The sequence below is a fragment of the Lytechinus pictus genome, chromosome 16, assembly GCF_037042905.1.
Source record: "Lytechinus pictus isolate F3 Inbred chromosome 16, Lp3.0, whole genome shotgun sequence".
Taxonomy (NCBI): Eukaryota; Metazoa; Echinodermata; class Echinoidea; order Temnopleuroida; family Toxopneustidae; genus Lytechinus; species Lytechinus pictus.
The window spans coordinates 18,402,347-18,424,794 of NC_087260.1; the positions used below are offsets into that span (position 1 = coordinate 18,402,347).

The window sequence follows — 22,448 nt, forward strand, 5'->3', positions numbered from 1 at the left end:
GTTTGAAATAAGGCATTATTAGCAAGTCTTTAATAGCAACTGTTAACTGCAATGCCAACTACATTTGTTACTTTGTAAAATTCAGACACTTGTGACAAATTAGAAGACTGCTTCATTCCTAATCATAAACAGTCTGTTTCTTATTATAAGAACCTCCTGCACCCCCCCCCCTATTTTTTCATTTTCATTTCAGGCATAAATTGAAATTACATGGATTAATTTTTTTGTAGCGTCCTGTATAGTGTATGCCTGTAGCCCTGTATGACTGTATGTATTTGGTGCAAGCTGTGAACATGAATGACAAGAAATATGTATTTAGAGTTGCAGTGTACAGGTTTAATTTCTTAAGTCTATTTCCTTGTTGAGATTTTCAATACAAATCTTTATTTTCCACACATTGATCAAGCCAAACATTTGCACTGCTTTTCACTTTTACCAAGGTATACTGATACTTCTGTATCCTTTTTTATAAAAACCTCCCCCCCTTATTTTTTATATCTTTCTGGTGTGGGGGAGGGGGGGGGGCAATGAGCAGTTGGGCATGCACATCATTACCACATCAAATAATTTTTTTTATCCTGGCAGGATATACATGTATGTACTGTAGGTGGTGTTTAGTTTGAACAAATAGAAAAAAAGTATACATTGAATGATGATATCTTTTGTACACTAAACAAGGAAATCCATTGCACAATAGAGTTGCACAAAAGGAAACTATAAGCACTTCACCATTTCCTATTGACAGGAGAAACATTTGGTGAACCATGACCCGGATTGATTGCTTTACCATAATTCAAACAGAGTTTGAAACAGATAGTGCATCTCGGGTATAATTTTTTTTTTTCCGGGGCTTCTTTTCACATAACCGGTACTGCCTATTGGATACATAAGCTACATGTAAACACTGAATTGACTGGATATTTTCTGGGGCTCTATTTCAATTTTCCAGGGCACTTTTGAGCATTTCGGGTTCCCCCAAGTGCCCAAGTAATTCTCTTTTAGGATGAAGCTCAGAATTTTGACATACTGTAAGCAAAATTTATTCTGATTTGGGATTAAAAATTCTTTTGAATGATTCTGACAAATGAAATTTGTGTGAAACTGAGGCCCCATATAAATCTTTCTTTGTCAGCCAATCACATTCGTGTTACTACTTTCAGTTCATGAACTAAAAATGGTAACACACACGTGATTGGCTGGCGCGTTCGTACACTCAGCTGTATTACAAACACGACCGGGATGATTGAAGAACATGATCCTAATGTTTGTCATAAAAATTGGGTATTTTCCAGCTTACCGGTATATTTTGAAAAGGTGGTAAGTTAGTTAAATATTCAATATTATTTGAGCCATCTTTGTTATTTTTGCCCCTTTTCGCCCATCAAAAGGGGGAATTAAGCAGTTATCGAGGAGGGTGCGTTGTAGTAAAGCGTCGCTGGAACCTCCACCGTTGCGAGCCCAATTGCCGTCATCAGTCTATTGACGGAGGGGATACCGTGGAGCCAGACAAAGTCTCAGCAGAGCGTATCCCTTATACTAAACAGACCTACATGTACATGTATTTACCCATAACCTTGCCATCGTATTGTATATAGGTGCAAGGATCCCATTGCCCCATGCTGACGAGTTGCTCAAATCGTACAGCTAGCCTTGCTTTACAGTGTTTATGAATGAGTTTTAGAAACACACGTCCACACAGACGACTGGTATGAGATGATGTCATTTTTTGGCCAAATATGCGTCAGGTCCTCACCCTCGTCCAATACCAGAATTGAGAACCTCGCCAAATCCATTCTGCGATTCTCATAAATCATAGTCGACGAGCACGTGACGTCATTTTAACCGCTCAAGCTCAGCATGAAGATCAACCGTTCCCTTTTAAAACACAGTTTTCGGTGACTTTCCACAAGATTAATGTAAGTTGTACGATGCATTATGTTTATCATATTTGAAATTGTTTTCTGATCTCCAAAATATATATCGATATAAATATCCTAATTCGCGTAAAAAGGAATCAGAGCAAGTGAAAGAGCAAGTGTGCACAAGTTTCACCTCTGCATCACCGGACCGAGTTGCCAGGCGATGGTACACCAGATCTTCCGAGTCGGGCAGCGTGTCATGACCCGCTGGTTATCACGCTGTGTCGAGCGATGCCGTTCTCGTTCACTGCTCCTCTCTTTTTTTAGATTTTAAAATAAATTTTTAAAATGCCAAATATGATTACAATTTTTGTCAGATGATAGGATTTTTTTTTTTTTCATGAAGTTTGAACTTTTTTCCTCTTTCTTTCTTTCATTTTTTCTTTCTTTTCTATCCTTCTTTCTTTTCTATCCTTCTTTCTTTTCTATCCTTCTTTCTTCATCCTTCTATCCTACCAGCTTGCCTTTTTTTTGTTCCATCTATCTTTATTTCAATTCTTTCTTACATGTAGCTTTCTTTCCTGATCCTTTCTCTCTGTTCATTTTTTTTCTTTCTATCCTTCTTTCTCTTACTTTCCTTCTCTTTCAAATTTCCTTTTTTATTTCCTCCATTCTTTCTTTCCTGAAAGGAAAATGAAACCTTTGGAACAAGATAGCTTGTGTGAAAACAGAAAAAAGCAATGTGACAAAGATGTGTGATGCCACTTGTGAACAACTTTCCCATTACTCTTGTACATATTTCACTAAAACTGTATCTTTTATCACATCTATCAGAAGATCATGTATTCTTTCTATAGGATGGAAAGTAATACAGATTTTCAAACCATATACTATTAAGCTTGTATCACCATACAAAAGAGCAAAGAGACATTTTGGGGGTATTTTATAGTCCATCACAGGGAAAGTTGTACACATGTATGTGACATCACACATCTTTGTCGCATACTCGCATTGCCAATGGGAGGATCTCCATAGCATTAGTGATCGCAATATGCAAATGCTCATAACTTTCTCTCAAACTTTCTTTGATCTTATTCTTTGATTTTTCTCTTTCCACAGAATCCTCACAAGGTTTCATGAATTCTCCTTTAAACCTTTCTTTGCTTCCTTCACCTTTCCTCTCCCTTTTCTTTTCGTTCTTTCTCTCCATTTTCTTTCTTTTTCCATTCTCTCCTCCCTTCATTCTTTCCACCCTCTTTTTCATCCATTCTTTCTTTTCCTCCTAATTCTTTTCCCTTATTCTTTCTTTCCCTTCCTTCATTCCTTCCTTCCCTGTTTTTCTTCTGTGTTTTTTTTTAATGAAGGAAACGTTTTTCTTTCCTTCATCTTTCTTTCTTCCCTTTTTATTACTTTACTTTTTTCCTTTCTCTCCTTTTTTTCTTCGACACATGATTTGTTCAGCTGATCTTCCCTTCCTTCCTTTTTCTTTCTTTATTCATTTCAAAGAATGACGGAACCTAACCTAAATTCTTTCTTTTTTCATCCTTCTTTTATTCTAACTTTCTTTTAATTTTTTCCCTTAATTTTCTTTACTTCATTTTTCCTTTCTTTCCTCTCAATCTACATGTATCTCTTTTCTTTCCTATTTTATTTCTCTCCTTCATTCTTTCGTTCACCCTCCTTTCCTTTTCTTATTTTTAAGACTTAGATCTAACGTTAGACCCCGAGTTAGATTTTTTTTTTACAAGTCCAAGCAACATTGTGTAGCCTTCTTTGTTTGATTTTTTTTTTCAGCGTGCTTTTTAGCTTAGTTTGTTGATAGTCCCGTATTTCATTTTGTGAAATCTGGTCAATCTGCCCCCCCCTCCCCCCCCCCCCACCCTGGCCCAGCCGCCTGGCCCCCCCATCTGCCAATTCCAAAATCTACCTTGAAGTTGATGACCTTGAGCTCCCTAGGCCTGGCCTGGATCTGGATATACCACACATTGGCACATCTTTCTCACTCTCACTTGCTCCAGGCCAGCTCCGTGAGACATGATTGAAATGCAGTCTCAACTCCAGTCCAAGTTCCAACGTTCCTCCCCATGCATGGCAACGGCAATGCATCCATGACCGTGCATGGCTTCATTCATACACGGCGGGAGGGGCATAAAACGTATATTGGCAATTGCACTCAGCTCAGCAAGTGTTTTCTCGCAGGTATGGTTGATTAGAGCTTGATTTTGCCCATTTTTGCAAGTCATCTCAATCAAAATCACACAAAAAACTAAATGCATCATACACCACATAATAGATGTCAATAATCGATCAAACAAAATGAGCGAAAATACTGAATTCTCACCTTTTCCCGACATTTTAATCCAATTTTATGACTGAGGTACAATTTCACACTAGACGTGGGCGGGTCAATGGTGCAGTTTGATCACACACTCACGTACGTAGGAATCCCAAGTATGCGGAGAGACACACCGAGGTCGTAATACTTAGAAGTCCACTCCATTTATTTTTCATTTAATTCACTTTCATGCATTTCTATGTGCATACGTTTTCTTTGAGATGAAAATAGGACACTTTCGTGGATCAAATATTGTCAGATTTTGTCTCTATTATACTATAGATTAAGTTCCAAAGTTGTCCCTCAAAATATGACACCCCTTCAATTACACATGGACGTGTCTCTATAATTTTAAATTGTCTGCTAGTACTGCAGTTCCATTTGTCTACACGTGTTACCTGCATGACATCTAAAAATCTCAGGCAGGCGATGGCGCTCTTATTCTGATCCCACTTTCCACACGTCAAAGTCCCCCAAATCCCAAACTTTTCATGTAATACATTTCATGAAATCATTGTAAAAACAATTTTATTAATCGCAATTAATGCAGGAGACGCGCAGGGCTAAAGAAAATCATGGGGGAGGCATATAATTATAGTCACTGTCCCCAAGCACTGGCGTACAGATGGGGGGGGGGGGGCAATTTTTCACAAGCAAAAAAAGAGAAAAAGCGTGAGAAAAACAAAGAAAAGGAAAGAGAGAAGGGTGAAGATATAATTTTCTGAATATTATGTAAAAATCAATCACAAAATTGCATTTTTGTTGCTAGCTCGCCTCGCCCGGTTGCAAGTTATTATAGATTTTATGCGATACGGCCATATCTAGCCCCCTCCAAAATTTTGTTTCATTACACCACTGCTCCCAAGGAAATGTAACAATTCTTATCTCCTCTACTGATAGGCCCTATTCATATGCCCCCTCCCGTAATGCGGCAGCCCCTGTGTTTCAGTAATGAGATATTTTTCAGCTAGTAGACAATAAATCCTAATACATGTAGGCTTGCAGTGCAGTACGTATAGCGAAAGCTTAAAGGTCAAGTCCACCCCAGAAAAAAGTTGATTTGAATAAATAGAGAAAAATCAAACAAGCAAAGTGCTGAACATTTCATCGAAATCGGATGTTAAAATAAGAAAGTTAGGGCATTTTGAAGTTTCACTTATTTTCCACAAAACAGTGATATGCATAACTCAGTGACATACAAATGAGTCGGTCGATGATGTCCATCACTCTTGATTGAATAATTTATACAATATTTCATTTTTACATATTTGACAATAAGGACCAGCTTGACTGAATCATATAGAATTAAACAATGCTCATTTCACATGTTCAGGGAGGAATTAATCGTTGTTTAACTTGACAATGAGAAGAAAGTTAGAATATTTCATATCTCATATAATAAAATACAAAAGAAATAGTGAGTGGATGACGTCACCAGTCTCCTCATTTGCATACCGACCTGGATGTGCATGTAACTGTTTGTGAAATTAAGCGAAACGTTAAAATGTCATAACTTTCTTATTTTACAACCGATTTAGATGAAATTTTCAATGTTATACTTGTTGGATTTTTCTCTTTTTATTCAAATCAACTTTTTGTTGGGGTGGACTTGTCCTTTAGGAACGTACGTTTGCTTTAATTGTTCCCTCGATAGTTATCTACTTACTAAGGTTCATGGTTATCTAAATAAAGATTAAAACAGGTTCACAGTGAATTGGGTCATTTTAGAAGAGCGCCACACAAGAAGAGAAATGGTAAAAAATATCAAGATTTCAATAATTGATATTAGTTATTATTTCATTTTTAGCTGGGCTATATAAAAATAAATCGAAACGGACATTCTTCAAGTGTTTAAAACTTGAAGTCAGGGGCCAAAAGAAGCCGAGATTTCAAACAGCCAGCCCCCGATTTTTTTAACAAAGACCGGCATGCATGCAGGAAAAGCTCAATGGGGCTCCATAAAGGTTTTTTTTTTGCTTGTCAGTTTCCAGCCCCTGCATGGTACCCCTACCTTTGGGGACAGATTTCCGCCCATGATTAGGGTCCCCCACATGTCCTTATACCAATATAATTACCAATATATTATAAACAAAAAGAGTGGTTGCATTTTCTTCATACTTTCATCTAAACTTATTTGCAAACTTATATCATGGACCATGCTTATATTGATAATATAGAATCTCAAGAACTATTATAATTTGACAAACTTAAAGTAGCTTATTTTTCAAAGAAAGAAACATTTCGAAGAAAGAGACAGTCTTAATAATGGGACTAAATCAAACAAGAAGCTAAATCTACAGCTTAAAAATAATATCGCTATGGTAATGACTAAGAGGAGGGGGGGGGGCATTCAGACGTCAGTAAAAAAAAAGTTGAAAATCGCCCTCCAAAATGCACTTATTTTCGACCCAATATTGTATCATACCATACTAAGTGCGCTTGACCGATCTTATCTCATGAGGCCGTTTGACTGAATCAAAGTGTTCATTAGTGTTGTTAGTGTTCATTTTCAAAACACAATTAATTAAACAAAAGTGTCTGGAAAAAAATCAAGGGTTACCTCTAACGTAGGCGGTCATGATCTATAGTTTTGTACCAGGCATTCAATTTGGACTAAGCGACAATCGACCCATCAATGGTGGACGAACTATTGTAGGACGAGATGAATCATCCACATCATCGAGCTTCGGACAGTCGTCCAGACTGTAATTCGACCCCTTTCTTAGGTCGCTCCACTGATCGCTGTGTCGCTCACCATTAGTAGGGAGACAAAGGGAGAAAGGCTCCATCGAAGAAAGTGAATTGAATGTTAATTACTCAGTATCAAGCAACTTGCCTAGATTATGAAAGTCAAGTTACGTTCGTTCTAGAACATAATACCCCTTACTATGAGAATGCAGTCATGCGCCACATGGGGCATTTATACGGAGAACTTCTGTCAGATTTACATAATTATTTAAAAACATGCCGCTCTTGAAGGGGGATTTCACCCTGACGAAAAGTTGGTTTTAATAAAAGCAGAAAAATTGAGAAAAATAGGTTGGTGAAGGTTTGATGAAAAATCGAAATTAAGATTTTTTTTGTGACGTCACAGGCGTGCAGCTATACACCATTAGAAAGAAATGATGTTTGCTTTAAAAAAGGATTTAAAAAAGTGATTTTATTTGTAAGGTGGGTATATCTTATACATTTTTCACATGTTCATATACCCACTTCTTAAGGAAAAAAATATTGTAATAACCACGGGCCTATTCAATTATGCTGCCTGCACATAACGTCACAATTTAAAATCCAAAACTCCAGTTTTATTCTTTAGTGGATCTCAATCAACCGTTCACCAACATGTATTACTACAGTATTTTTTATTCACCATATTCCATTGAAAAAAAAATCATAGAAGTACATGATTATGGAGAGCTGCTCGTATATAGTGTTACAAATTAAAATCTATAAACATTCATAACTTTCCGATTCTTTAATGGATTCTAATCAAACGTATATGTTTCTCTAATTGTTCTGCTTTTAATAAAACTGATTCATAATCAGGGTAAACTTCCCCTTTATCATGTTTGGTCAAAATAACCAGTGAAAATAGTAATGTCCGACTTGACAAAAATGTATAGAATCTACCAGAATTTTGGTTGATATAACCATGGACCTATTCCATGATATAACTGACGTAAAGATATTGGAGCATGGGGGCCATGCCCCCAACAGAGTTTTAAGACCATGAAAAAAAAGAGAAAGTGAATTGGAAAATGGTGCAATATATTCTGAATAGTATGTCAAAATTTATCACAAAATTATATTCTTGCATTTAAAACATCAAAACTTTCGCTCGCTTGCTTCGCTCACTTGCAGCTTAATAGAATGTTTGTTTCATATGCCATGTCTCGTCACCTTGACATTTTTGGCTGATATGGGCAAATTCTATTAGTCAGACAATAATCAAGAATGTCATCTAAAACAATGATATCAGGGCTATTGATCTTTTCATAAAAAAGGATAAGAAAATTAATCACTATTGAAATGAAAGTAATTTCACAGATAAGCATTTCAAGATCAGGTTTTATTTTCAACAAAACACGAAGCATCAATTACTTTGTTCATTTTCAAACCAAAATATCGTTAATTAACATACATATTTTTCAATCAAAACAAAAAAGATATTTACTTGAGTTTGTATTAACATTAATTGAACATCCTGGTTTGTGTGCAAAAGTTGGTCAATAACACACTCATTATTTTCTTATCAATAATAAGAAAATAATGAGATATAATATATCTATTTGAAATATCAATTATTTTTATGAATATAATCTCCACAAAATCACAATACATTATTACCATGATGACTTTAAATCATCACGAGTAATCAAATCAAGTTTGGAATTATTTGAGGCGAAAACGAGAATAAATACATATGAAATATGTGTGCATGTGGGTGTGCGTGTGTGTGTGAATCATAGGTTTTTTCATTTTGCATCTACCGCCCATGATGTGCTTATAGTTATATCTGCTGATTATAGGCCCCAATTGCTTATGAAGATTCCAACTAAAATTGAAACTCTGTGATGACTAACTACTTTCACGATTCGGTATAATTTGAGAGTAGATAAATCAAAATGTGAAAAACCAAAAGAACGTACAATTTATAAATTCTTAGATTATCACGGTACTATCATACGTACGTCACACAACACAGTTAAAGGTATTGTTTAACTTTGTGAGCAGCCGATTTAAAAAATTCTCAAACCAAGATGAAACATGTGTACAAGTGCATGTATTAGAACTAATAAACCCTGAAAACAACCATTATTGAGAATGAAAAGCTAAAACTACAAGGCAAACCCCGATTTTGTAAATAGGCGTCTTATAGACACCTAAATAGTACACATAAGTGTATGGGATGAAATTAAAATGGTGTTTCCGGTCACTTTATATTTCAACTTTTGAAGCACTAAATAATTATTTTCGAACGCAATTTTTTCTGGGCTTCATTTTTGTAACATATTACAGACACAGGTGACAAGTGTGACCTTCTAGCTCAGATTTTTAAAAAGTCAAACCAATGTTAACCAATCACTTTAAGGGGGGGGGGGGAAACCACACAATAATTGTATAACGAAACATAATTCGGGGAGTGTAAAACACTTCAAACTATTCAAAATGGCACATAAGTATTATACCTTAACATTTTTTTCATAGACAAACTATCTATAGCACATTTAAAGATTGTCTATCTGTAAAAATCAATAACTTATGCTAATTTTTAAAAACAAAATGAAAAAATCTATATTAGTTTTATGATTTGCTGTCACCGAAACTTCAATCAAGAATGGTGTAAGAAATTCCCCATAATAACAAAGCCAAAAAGAAACATTTTCATAAATAGCTTAATATGTTACTGAGTTGCCAAGAAAGTCTCAAGAATGAAATGAATTGATCAAGTTTATTGAAAATATGAAAAAAAAATCGTTGAACACGGTCGTCTGAATTCAACCTCCACTCCGATTACCATTTATACTTTAATTGTCTACCTCTTGTATTTTTTGTTTGCTTTCTAGTTTCATTTGTTTCCTTTGGTGCATTTGTCTCTAATGGAGTAAGATTCGCTTCGTATGATTTTGTTTGTATTGAATTTATTCCACGGATGACTTTTTTCCAACGGAGTCGCTGAAAAACAACCTAGCAAAAACGATAGCGAATATTTTAGCCGAATTAAATAGATTAAAAAAAATAGATAATCAACTTAACAGGAAAATGCAATGGTAAATTTGTAATTACTATATCTGAGATGGTGCAAAATGGAGACCGAGATGACCACCTGGCTCGGATCCATCCCCACTCCCGAGCATTTTGTATTTATTTATCTCCTTGATCATGACAAGTGGCAATTAATCATTTCTCAAGTATTTTGTTAACCACAAGTCAATGTTTGTTCATTTCATTCGCTAAATCATTCACCTTTTTCCACTTTTTCAACTCATAATCTTCAATACACAAAGCACTTGGAAAACATTTAATAAGTTACCAACAATATCAATATATAAATAAATTAATCAATCAATAAATTATATAATTCGTGATCAGATCATACAAAGCAGGAACAGCGATCGTATCACGATGCAAAATTTTACTGACAATATTTTTCAGTGGAAATTTACTATCAAAATTTCAAGAGGCTTTCTATATTGTTCATGAAAGTAAGCATTCCATCAGCAATGTTCTCTTTATGTAAAGAAAAAAAAATGAGAAGCAGACATCGAATTTTTCATGAAAAAAAGCAGCTGTCCGTTACATAAAACTTGTTATAGTAACAAATTCACAATAACAGTTAAAAGCTGCTGAAATCCTTCAATCTGATTGGCTGATGGTAAATTTGTTATAGAAATAGTGCATTTGTTATTATAAATGTCTTCATGAAACAGGACCCTGATTTGTCCAAAGGGTCCGGGGTCACTCGACAAAAGTATCGCATGTAGATTCGAAACGAAACTCACGATTTCCAATCCTGTAACCATGGTAACACTGGATCCTATAGGCCTACTATTGCAAAATCTAAAAACAGAATCCGTCGCACTAGTCCATTATTATGGTCCTCCAGAGGTGTCAATAGGGGGGGGGGGGGTAGACATATCGATTTGCCCCCCTTCCCATATTTTTGTAGCTTCCCCAAAAAAATATACAATGAAAATATGTTTAATAAAAACCTGGAATGCATTATAAAACCAGTAAACGTGGCGTTACAAATTATTTTGAACATACAAAATTGTCAATGTTTTCGTTGCACTTATGTAGCGCGCAAAATTTTGTATTTTAGTTAACGCGCGAAGAGCGCGCCGAAAATTTTTGAAATTTTTTCTCACTTTTATGCCTCCCCCATCTAACACGTGGAGGACACCCCTGCCCTTGCTTGTACACGAATAGAGGGGCCTCCTCCAGTCGTTTTGCCTCTTTTGCTGGTTAATATCGAGATTCACTGAGTCCCTTGAGCACTTCCAGAACCTTGGTTTGGTTGGCTTCAAGTTTGTTCGATCTGCCATTGAATTCATCGTCCTGTCCAAAATGTTCAACGTTGAATGTTGGAGGATCCAGAACCACGAACGCCCTTTGAATCGTATTAGCTGCATCCTTTTAAAGAAAGAAAGACAGAAAATGTATAGGTATCAAAATTATTTTATATTTCGATTTTAATTCACTATGGAGGTTTTCATTCTATTTTAGACTAGTGTATCAAATAGTGGCCTATGTAAAAAGGTCTTTACTTTTTATCGGGCTCCAATAACACATAGGACGCGACAATAACTGATGTTCTGATTGATTGTCTTTGTTGGTTTACTAAATTATTGACTGATCGTTTGGTTGATGAATTGAATCATTAATTGATTTAATGATTGATTTAATGACTGATTGATTGAGTGTATATAACGGGGTTATTTACACAAATGATAAACTTCATACAATAGGTTATATTTCATCTAACAAATGTTCGTTTTGTTACCAAGAAGTTGAAACTCTTGATCATTTATTTAAAAGTTGCCCGAATGTTCAAGCACTTTGGAAAAATATTGGACATAAATTAAGGTTAAAAGAATTGGAGAATCTCTCCATGGAAGACACTTTGGTAGGGATTGATGGAAGTTAAAATAGGATAAAATGTTTAAATACAGTAATTTTAATACTTAAAAAAGAGATTTATTCTGCAAGGCAGGAAGCTGGTTTGCCACCTGTTGGAATCATAATAAAACTTTGCAGAAAGTATAGGGAAGAGGAATATAAGATTGCACAAGAGAGGAATACCTTGGCAATACATCTCCAGAAATGGGAACAGGTTGATTTAGAGTAACGAATGGATGCGTATATTTCATTTTTATTATTTTTATTTTTTTCCTTTTCCAATAATGTACATGTATTAAATAATGTTTTGTAATATTCTTATGTTATTTAATTTTGTTATGTGATCAAGTGTTACCTTTAATAATTATTTGCAATATTTATTTAGTCTTGTAATGTTTGGTGATACAGTCATGTATGATATGTTTGATTATGAATATATTGAAGAAAAAAAATTGATTGATTGATTGATTGATCAATGATGAATTGATTGAGTGATTAATTGGTTAATTGATTGATTGGTTGATTGATTGATTGGTTAATTGATTGATTGATTGATTGATTGATTGGTTGATTGATTGATTGATTGATTGATTGAGTGATTAATTGATTGATGGATTGATTGATGGATTAATTGATCGATTGATGTGTTGATTGATTGAGTGATCGATTGAATAATTGAAGAATTGATTGAGTGAGTGATTGATTGACTGATTTATTGATTGATTGATTGATTGATTGGTTGGTTGGTTGGTTGATTGAATGATTGATTGATTGATTGACTGACTGACCGACTGATTGATTGATTTATTTATTGATTGATTGAGAGATTGAATGATGAATTGATTGATCGATTGAATAATATTGAGGTATTGATTGAGTGAGGGATTGATTGATTAGTCGGTTAGTTGGTTGACTGATCTACCGAGTGATTGATTGATTGAATTTTTGATCAGTTGATTAATTGATTGAATTCAAACTGACAAATTATTTCGTTCGTCGGTTGATTAATTGATCGAATGAATGATTGATTGGCTGATTAGTTGATCGACTTATTGACCAAGTAAATTAATGAATGATTTGTTTATTTATTTATTGACCAAATTTTGAACTAATTCGTTGATTGATTTAATTTGCCGATTTTTTTCTGAACAAAATCTTAAATTCAATTCAATTCAATTTTATTCAACCATAAAAATGTGTATATACAAATCAAACAGTGTACATAGTTATGTAACAAATGGTAAAAAATATGGCTAGGACCATAAAAAAGCAAAATGCTTGTAGAGAATGGCCCCCAAAACAATAGCATTGACATAATTCACAATCAGAAACAGAAAACTAAGAAAAACACAAATTTTATCAGCAGATATATAAATGTATAAACATACACACATACACACACCATCACACACACACACACAAACCCTAGTAATTTTATAGATTTTCCATTAAGTACGCCCTACACATTTTTTTGAAACAGGATAGAGTTGAACAATTTTTTAGTGAAATTGGGAGTTGATTCCATTTTTTTATACCGACTAAAGCTAGTGAATTAAAGAAGAAGTAAGTCTCACTTTTGGAACATGGAAATTATCTTTTTGTCTAGTAGCATAAGAATGAACATTTGAATTGAGTGAAAACATATTGCAATACTTCAATGGAAAAATGTGATTTTTAACTGAGTACATAGAGATTAGAGTATTTAAAGTAATTAGTTCATGGAGAGGTAAAATATTCATCTTTTTGAAAAGGGGTTTACTAGCACTTTGCATATGAGACTTTGCAATTAACCGGATTGATTTTTTCTGTAGGATATATGGCTTTAGAAGGCGTGACTTGTATGTATTACCCCAAATATAGTTACAATAATTCAGATGTGGCAAGATAAGGCTACTATAAAGAATATTTAAAACATTAGAAGGTAATATGAATTTCAATTTATATAAGATACCAACATATTTAGATAAAGATTTACAAATTTCTGATATGTGTATGCTCCAATCCATGAGCTCATTAAAAGTAACTCCAAGAAACTTTATATTCTTCAATTTAGAAATTACAAGATTATCAATTATAATATGTGGTAGGTCATGGGGCACTCTCTTGTTCCTTGATCTAAATATAATATAGTTTGTTTTGGCTATATTCAGAGCTAATTTATTTGCTTTGAACCATGTAGAGACTTTTGCTATTTCCCTGTTTACCGACAAGACAAGTGTTTTAATGTTACTGCTACTCATGAGTGCACAATTATCGTCGGCAAACAGGGAAAACTTGAGAAGAGAAGAAGATTTGATAACATCATTGACATATATAAGGAACAAGAGAGGGCCCAAGACAGATCCTTGAGGGACGCCACAGTTGAGATGCTGTATTGAGGATTTGACACCATTGACCATCACATATTGACTTCTGTTAGATAGATAATCTTCAAACCATTTAAGGGCAAGACCTCTGACACCACAAGAGTCAAGTTTTTTTAGTAGTATGTGATGGTCAATGGTGTCAAATGCCTTTGACAAGTCCATAAAAAGTCCAATGCAAAAATTATCCTTTTCAAGTTCATTTTGAATAGAAGTACATAAATTAGAGACAGCTAATGAAGTCGAAATTTTTTTCCTGAACCCAAATTGAGCATCAGTTAAAAAATTGTTCATCTGTAAAAATGAATATAAACGTTCATGAATTATTTTTTCAAGAATCTTTGTAAACAGAGGAAGGATAGCAATTGGCCTATAATTAGTTAAATCGTTTGCATTTCCTTTTTTGAAAACTGGTACTACCTTGGCAAATTTCAGATGATTAGGCACTATTCCTGTAGAAATTGATGTATTGAATATAAAACATAGTGGTTCAATGAAGTAATGTATAGATTTCTTTATAACTTTAGGGTCTATGCCGTCAGGACCGCTTGATTTTGAAGAATTTAAAGAAAGGACAATCTTTAATATTTCATTTGGAGAAGTAGGTCTGAAAAACAAAGAGTTCGGTGATTTGTTTCCGGTTAAGAATGAATCATATGACACACGCACAGGAGGAATTCTGTCAGCAATATTCTTACCGATATTCAAAAAATAAGAATTAAAATGTTCTACTATATCTTTTGATGAATTTAACTTTGAATCATTGCAATACATAACCGATGGTAACTTCTTAAAGCGTTTATTACCCAGTATATTATTTATGTTATTCCAAATCTTTTGTGTGTTTCCTCTAACTTGATTAAAGAGTTTAGAATAATATTCAGATTTAGCACTGCGTTTATCAATTTGTTTTTGTACTTAATGTAACTTTTCTTTTGCTTGTCAGAATATTTGTTCAGTAACTTTTTTTACATTTTATTCTTCTTATTTATGGATTTCATGAGGCCATTTGATAGCCAAGGTTTCCTAAAAGTAACCTTCGCTTTTGATTTTAACTTCAATTCTGGAAAACATTTATTATAAATTGAGTGGAATATTGACATAAATATATCGTAACAATTATTAGCATCATCAGTACTATATACATGACTCCAATCAACTTCACACAGTTTTCTATTAAATTTAATTATATTATCATCATTTATCTGTCTTTTCGGTAATTGTGACTGCCATTGATTTAAAATCCTAATGTGTTTCTTTACACAAAATATAGGTAAGTGGTCTGATATGTCAGCTATGAATAAGTAAATGTTTACTAATTGATTAATATTTAATTTTACTCACAGTTTGAACAATAATGTTCTTGAAATACCCATCTATCGTGCTGCCCGCCTTCTCCAAGAGGTCCCATGACTGCCCAACGTCTCGTCTGATGACGTCAAGTTCTTGCCGGGTCAAGTCACGAGATTCATTTATCAACCAGTGTTCAAGGAACTGCACAATCATGGTGGGTACAATGGAAAAGGGGATAGCCTTGGTCTTAGAAGGACCATCTCCGTCCCACAAGCCGCTTTCTGTATTGCAAATATAAAAAAAGGCAAAGCGGATCACAATAAATGCTGAATTATCCATTGTGTTATGCGCATGATGGTGCGGGGGGGGGGGGTGAATGGGATTTTCGCATTGTTTTATTATTGTCATCATCATCATCATCATCATCATCATTTATAATCATCAGCATATTCATCGGGTTCATGACCATCACTATCATTATCATCAATTTTGTGAGCCGAAGCAAAAGAAGAAAAGAGCCTGACAAAATTTGGCGCCGTATTCAATACCAATGCGCTCGCAAAAGGAGCAATATTCAGCTTTCCTACATCTACCTATCGAACATGTCGAATATTGTGTTCTGCGTGGGCTGGAGATATTGCCACATATTGATGGGATGATCCGGAAAAAGGTAAAGTTAATTCAATATTGCATACCCATTGTTTTATTTTCTTCTGTCATAGACAAGGCAGATTTCTTGGTTTTCTGTTTCTTTCCGTGCATGGTGGAGAGAGTATAGAGGTACGGGTTGAGTGACGAGTTAACAGGAAGGACGAAGACTGCCGTCCAAGCATACACCTGTTAAGAAAATGGGAACCTTGAATTATTACGTCGAATGGGGTAAGATTGGGCACTAGCTATCAGATTAAGGAACGTTACAATTGCTATTATACAAACGGATTGCCTTGTAAAGATTCCCTGCTTGAACAATTGCCCACACTTTGAAACACGATGTGAAATATTTTAAGTGGAAATTACATCATCATGTAGTCAGCTTTGTGAATTCACTATGAATATCGACACTGTCGCGATGTCCACAGTGTGAAATCAACTTCTAACTATATATTTGAATATGTTAATAGTGTATTATTATTATTACTGTTATTATTATTATTATTATTATTGTGAACACTGACACTAGTTGTGCAGAGTAAGAATTCGCCTTCAAATTTGAATATCTTCAGTGTGAATCACATCCTCTCATAATATAGACCACTATGTGAACGCTCTCACTGTCCAGGTGGGTGTTTCATAAAGCTGTTCGTAAGATAAGAGCGACTTTAAGAACGACTGGTGATCCTTTCTTTTAGTAAATGGTATACACCATTGGCAATGGTTTAGCGCGTAAGAAAGGATCACCAGTCGTTCTTAAAGTCGCTCTTAACTTACGAACAGCTTTATGAAACGGCCCCCTTGTGTGAAATTGTTTTCACACTGTTAAATTTGAGCCATTCTTAACATTGTAAATCACATCTTCTCATAGTCCACTATAATGTGAACACACTGTGAACACCGACACTGTCCAGGTTTACACAATGTGAAGATGTCTTCACACTGTTAACTTTTAATTTCTAAACAACGTGAATCATAATTATATTCACATAACAAATTATAGGAACACACTATGACTGTGAGCACTCACACTCTCACGGAAGTCCACAGTTTAAGTATTTCAATTATAGGATTGATCACGGAGCTAAATGCATTCAGTTTTGCCCACCAAGAAAACATTAAATTGCAGTCTGGGATAATTATTGCTATGATAATGATAATGTCAAAGCTTTGGTATCAGTTGAACGCATTTCTTGCATCTGCTGCTTCCTACAAAGAAAACTTTTTAAGATGAATGCCTGACGATGCTGACTGCATAAAGATAATGATATTGGTATGTCAGTATTCACCTGAGCAGATATAACAAGTTTCCCTGCTGCTGACAAGAGGCCCATGATGATAATGGGGAACCAGCAGATCAGGTCTGTTCCTACGATCAGCAACATCTTCCAAGCCAACTTGATATCTTCATTCAGCTTTTTATCATCTCTGGACCCCTTCCCGGTCTGTGATATCATCCGTTTGGACTGCAAATAGCGGATGTAAATGGCCACATAACAGAGCAGGGTTACAAGAAAGGACGCGAAGTTGGCACCGATGAACAACGAGATAGAGTAATGCCATCCTGCAGGACGATCAACGGTCAAGGGTAGGGCCAAACAGACTCCAGACTGTCCATAGAAGTTGCCTCGGTTATACGCAGGGATCATCAAGGGTATGACGCTCACCAAAACTCCGATGGCCCATATGATTAGCTGGGTACATCTTGCAGCCGTAGGAGAGAGGTGAAGCCCCTTCTTGAAGGGTAGGAGGACGTGGATGCACCGGTCAACACTGATCATCATGATGAACAAGACAGACGCCTCGCTCGATACTACCGACAGCATTCCCGCTAACTTGCAGAGGGCGCTAGACTGCCACGCATCAGCATGCAAGGCATAGTTCCCTCTGAAGTATATGTCGGCCGACGCAATGGTGATCATGTACAGGCCCATCATAAAATCAGACACGGCCAAGTTCGTGATGAAGCTCGACTGAACAATGGTTTTCCTGTCTCTCTTCTGATGGACCACCCTGTAGATGATCACGAAGCCGTTTCCGATGAAAGCGCTCCCTCCGAGGATCCAGATGAAGATCCGCAGAACTTCGCTAGCCATGAGCTCTTCGCAAGATGAAAACTGATCCCTCGGCGCATTGCAGCCGACTGAATCCACCAGTCCCGCTAGACAACAGAAGACGTAGCGGTCTGCATGTCTGTTGAAAAAAAAACGACATTCTTTCAGATGTTTTGAATAAAGAAACACATTTTCAAGGTGAGGCTCTCCTTTAATTCATTCTGCAAAGATCCAATTAAATGAAATAAACCAAAATCGCGTAGACTTGATTTTTTTCCCGCATCATTGTAAAGAAAAATATATGTATTCGTAGAGTTAAGTGTCTGTGTAGTGGGTATTATGTAAGTTCTTCCTTTGCGCCCCATACTGATATCAATAAAAACCTCCAACATTTTCATTTTATGTCAGTGTATGGTCTTGATGGAATGAGGTGATAAGTAATGTGTCAAGGAAAGAACCCCAAGCCTTTATGTGTCTATGTTTCTTATCTGGAGCCATTTACCAACCGACTTTAGACCACTTTAGACCGTTTGGCACCTTGACATCAAACTCCATCCAAGGTAGTCATGCAGCGTGTGAAGGACTACATGAAATATCAAATATTTTGAAAAATCATTCATAATCATCAATCATTTCCCTCTCGAATTTGTAACCAATAGAAAAATGCTAACTGTGATTGCCACATCATTATCCAACGGCCGTTTACAGGGATAGGAAGGACCCCCCCCCAAATGAAAACATACTCTTTATTGCAAATGTACTAAAAAACAACAAAACACAAACAACGTAAGATGTGAACAATAAAATGCACAAAAATGCCTACGTGGTAGGTATTCTAACACCCCTAGCAAAAAAAAAAGATTGCCTACAGCCATGCACCCCAAAAATATCTGATTTATAAATCTATTAGGTAAATATGATTTGCAAATTATTATTCAAGCATTTATGAATTCGAAAAAAATACAAACATGATCTGTAAGCTCTCAAGGCCAAGGAACATATCGTCTCCGATGTTTGTGGTAAGAGCAATGTCAGTCCCACGAATATCCCTGAAAAGAAAGAGAAATATTATCATTAAAAAAATCAACATAGCACACATTCTTTAAGAATTCCATTAAGCATGTTAAGTGTTATGTAATGCATGCAGGCAGACCAACAGTTTAAAAGAGCCGAAGTATAGCTATACCCAGGGTAAATATCATAATTGTATCATTTATCTTTTGTTTAATTCTAATTATTTAAAGGTTCTTACATATCTTGAAGAAATTCTTAAAGAATTCGTTTACTTCATTAAATACCACTGGCGGATCCATGGGGGGGGGGGGGGGCCAGCCGGCTTGTGACCCTCCCTTGAGAGGCACAATTAAAATTTGTAATGTAAAAATGCCGTTAAAATACTAGTGTCCACCCCCTTTGAAAGTGAGGACTTTTTTTTGTTTGCTTGTCAATTTTTTCCTCGGGAAAATGTGCCCCCCCCTTTGGGAAATCCTGTTTCACACAATAGCATCAGAATATAATTTTTACACTTTTTCATTGTTCCTGTAATGCTTTTAAATTATTTAAATGACTACAAGGCCATTACTCTGTGAGTAAACAGATAAATGTAAGATATTTGTTGTTATGATGATATAAATATTCTTACAGTTCTTGAAGGAGGGTCAGATTTTCAAACGCTCCCGCCTCGACTACGCTGAGTGGATTAGCAGAGAGATTCCTGAAAGAATTTATTCAAAATGTCATAACTGTAAATCAATATTAGCAATCTGATCCCACAATAAATGAAATAAATTGATTTTGATAAAATATCTAACACTATGCACATCTTCGATTATCCAAATTTCGGTTGCAGATACATTCCTGTTTGGGGAAGTCCTATCATGGCGAAATGCATTGCGTATTATTAGTGCCATCTATACCTACAGGTTCAGTAACTTTTTGAAGATCTAACCAATTTTTACTTATTTATACATTTGGAACCATACAGGTAGACGTCAATAAACTAAATTTATATTATAATAAAAATACTTAACTCTGTCATTTTTTTAATTACTGTTTAAGTTTAACCTTACATCGAGCTTTACCTGAGCTTCATAAAGAATTCAAATACTATTGGATGAATGTGGGAGGGATCAATCTTTATCAATAGAGAGTAAGAGCTTTTAGATATAATATAGGTTTTTTTTTTCATTCGTTAACTAGGTGTTCAGTCAGATAATACTTACAATGTTTGTATCCGATGGAGTCCCTCAAACGTTCCTCGAAATATACTTTTAACATTGTTGCCCGCCAGATTCCTGTAATGGTTAACACAAGATGTGCTTTGTAAATTTATTATCCAAGACAAAAGCTTATAAACTTTGCCTCATCAAAAGTTCAACTTTCTCTATTTATGGTAATGGACACACTTTATTAAATTTTACAATCGGCATGATTGATGAAAGCTTCTGATCACAATGTGACAATAACAAATATAACTTAAAAGGGCTCATTTGAATAGAGACTTGCAATACATGTACATTCAGACACTCAAATGTAGGCCTAGATACTTACAAATCCAAGAGGTTTTTGTTTTCTTGAAAAGCACCAAGTTGAATTTCTAATAGGAAAGACGCTTCTAACGATCTGTAGATGGTACAAATAGGTCAAAGTTTTAGTAAACCCAATAACCTCCAACATCATGTTTGGGCTAAGAAAAATAATATATGTTAAAAGAATTTCTTAATGGAAATTATTGTGTGAGGATGTGTGTAGAGCGAGGGCGTGTGTGTGTGGGTGCGTAGTTGGTGTGTTTCAAAGCCTTCAGAGTGCGAGGGCGTGTGCGTATTTGAGCGTGTGGTTCAAAGCCACCACTGGGCGAGAGCGTGTTCGTATTTGAGTGTGTGGGTGCGGAGTTGGTGTGTTTAAAAGCCTTCAGAGTGCGAGGGCGTGTGCGTATTTGAGCGTGTGGTTCAAAGCCTTCACTGGGCGAGAGCGTGTTCGTATTTCAGTGTGTGGGTGCGGAGTTGGTGTGTTTCAAAGCCTTCAGCAGGTTTCGTGGGCGAGGTGTGTGCATATTTGAGCTTGTGGGTGCGGAGTAAGTGTGGTTCAACGAACGTAGAGGGCAGCAACACACAAGCGTGTTGCTCTAAGGAAGGTCAACTCCGCTCGAATTTTGTGACCACTTTAAAAAATAAGGTGGGGTTTTGGGAAATTTGTCGAGTTGATTTTTTTTCATTTGTTAATTTCAAATATTTTTTAATGAACAATTATTAGATCGGTTATTCTGGGTAAAAATATTAAAAATATTACTTTAATTTTTAAAGAAAATATTTAGCTTAAATAATCATGATTTTGACATTTTTCCTCATTTTGGAATATTAAGCCTGTGACGAGGATACCTCATATCTCTTATTTTCTTCTGCTGAATTTCGCTGCACCACTAATAAATGCAAAGACAACCACCGTAATAATCGAGGTCATTTTTCTGGCCTGGGTGCGCCGAGTCTGGGCCGGTCGTGCAGCTAGCTAGTGACGTTGATGATGCGCTGGGGCTTCAGGCGACTCGTCATAGATCTAGCAACTTAGACAATGACGTCTAATTTGCCTGGCCTGATTTGAAGTGTAATGGCTTCAGGGCTGATGTTTATCAACGATGATTGTTCAAGGTTAGATTTCAAATTTTAAATGTCCTTTGACTTTTAAGTCTATAAATCTGAAATAAAGGCGCTGTACCCCCGAAATCCGGGTCTAAATTTCAACTCTGAGTCCGAGACCATGGCATGGACGGCGAAAAAACAACCCATGCATCGGATGCATTGCATTGGCTGCGCGCTGCGCTGCAGCTGCACTGTGATGATGGGTTCAGCGAAGAGCTCAGAGAAAATAAGGTGGTTATATTCAATCCCGAAATGCTTTGCGAGTGGTCACAAAATCGTCTCGACGCAAATCACCTAATACAGCCGTCTGGTGAAATCGCTGATAACAACAATCACCGATTTGGTAATGATTTTAGTTTCCTGAAACTTATATTTGTAAAGTTTTAAATATCAAAGTATGTTTTTATATGTATGTATATTCCTCAACATATTTTTTAAGTTATCTTTGATATTGTTGTAGTCATATTCTTTCATATTCGTTTTTTGATCGCTACTAATTTGTTGTTGTATTGGATCGGCATTTGATTTCGTTGGCATGAACAATAAAATACGCGCGCAGCTCAGCTGCATGAGCGTATCGAGTTGACCTTCCTTATAGCAACACGCTTGTGTGTTGCTGCCCTCTACGTTCGTTGGTG

At 35.7% G+C, this 22,448-nt stretch overlaps 2 protein-coding genes across 5 annotated transcripts in view; both read right to left on the reverse strand.

Annotated features, from left to right (window-relative positions):
* The window catches only part of LOC129279417 (glycogenin-1-like), a 29,494-nt gene extending 24,889 nt beyond the window's left edge, over window positions 1–4,605 (reverse strand). For 2 of the 4 annotated variants that reach the window (XM_064111661.1, XM_064111662.1), the window contains exon 1: window positions 4,201–4,522. In XM_064111661.1, the coding sequence (XP_063967731.1) occupies window positions 4,201–4,213 (13 nt within the window). In that variant the 5' untranslated portion in view covers window positions 4,214–4,522. Of the gene's footprint in view, window positions 1–4,200 lie in introns of all 4 variants that reach the window. The other 2 variants (XM_064111663.1, XM_064111664.1) reach the window with 2 other exon arrangements.
* A 3,646-nt stretch (window positions 4,606–8,251) lies between these two features.
* On the reverse strand, window positions 8,252–18,302 carry LOC129279577 (G-protein coupled receptor GRL101-like). Its single transcript, XM_064111266.1, has 4 exons — window positions 17,411–18,302; window positions 16,166–16,307; window positions 15,522–15,751; window positions 8,252–11,328 (listed from the first exon to the last, which is right to left on the reverse strand). The coding sequence occupies exons 1-4, from the start codon at window positions 18,215–18,217 to the stop codon at window positions 11,161–11,163; spliced, it is 1,347 nt and encodes a 448-aa protein (XP_063967336.1). The 5' UTR covers window positions 18,218–18,302; the 3' UTR covers window positions 8,252–11,160.
* Between the last annotated feature and the right edge of the window lie 4,146 nt (window positions 18,303–22,448).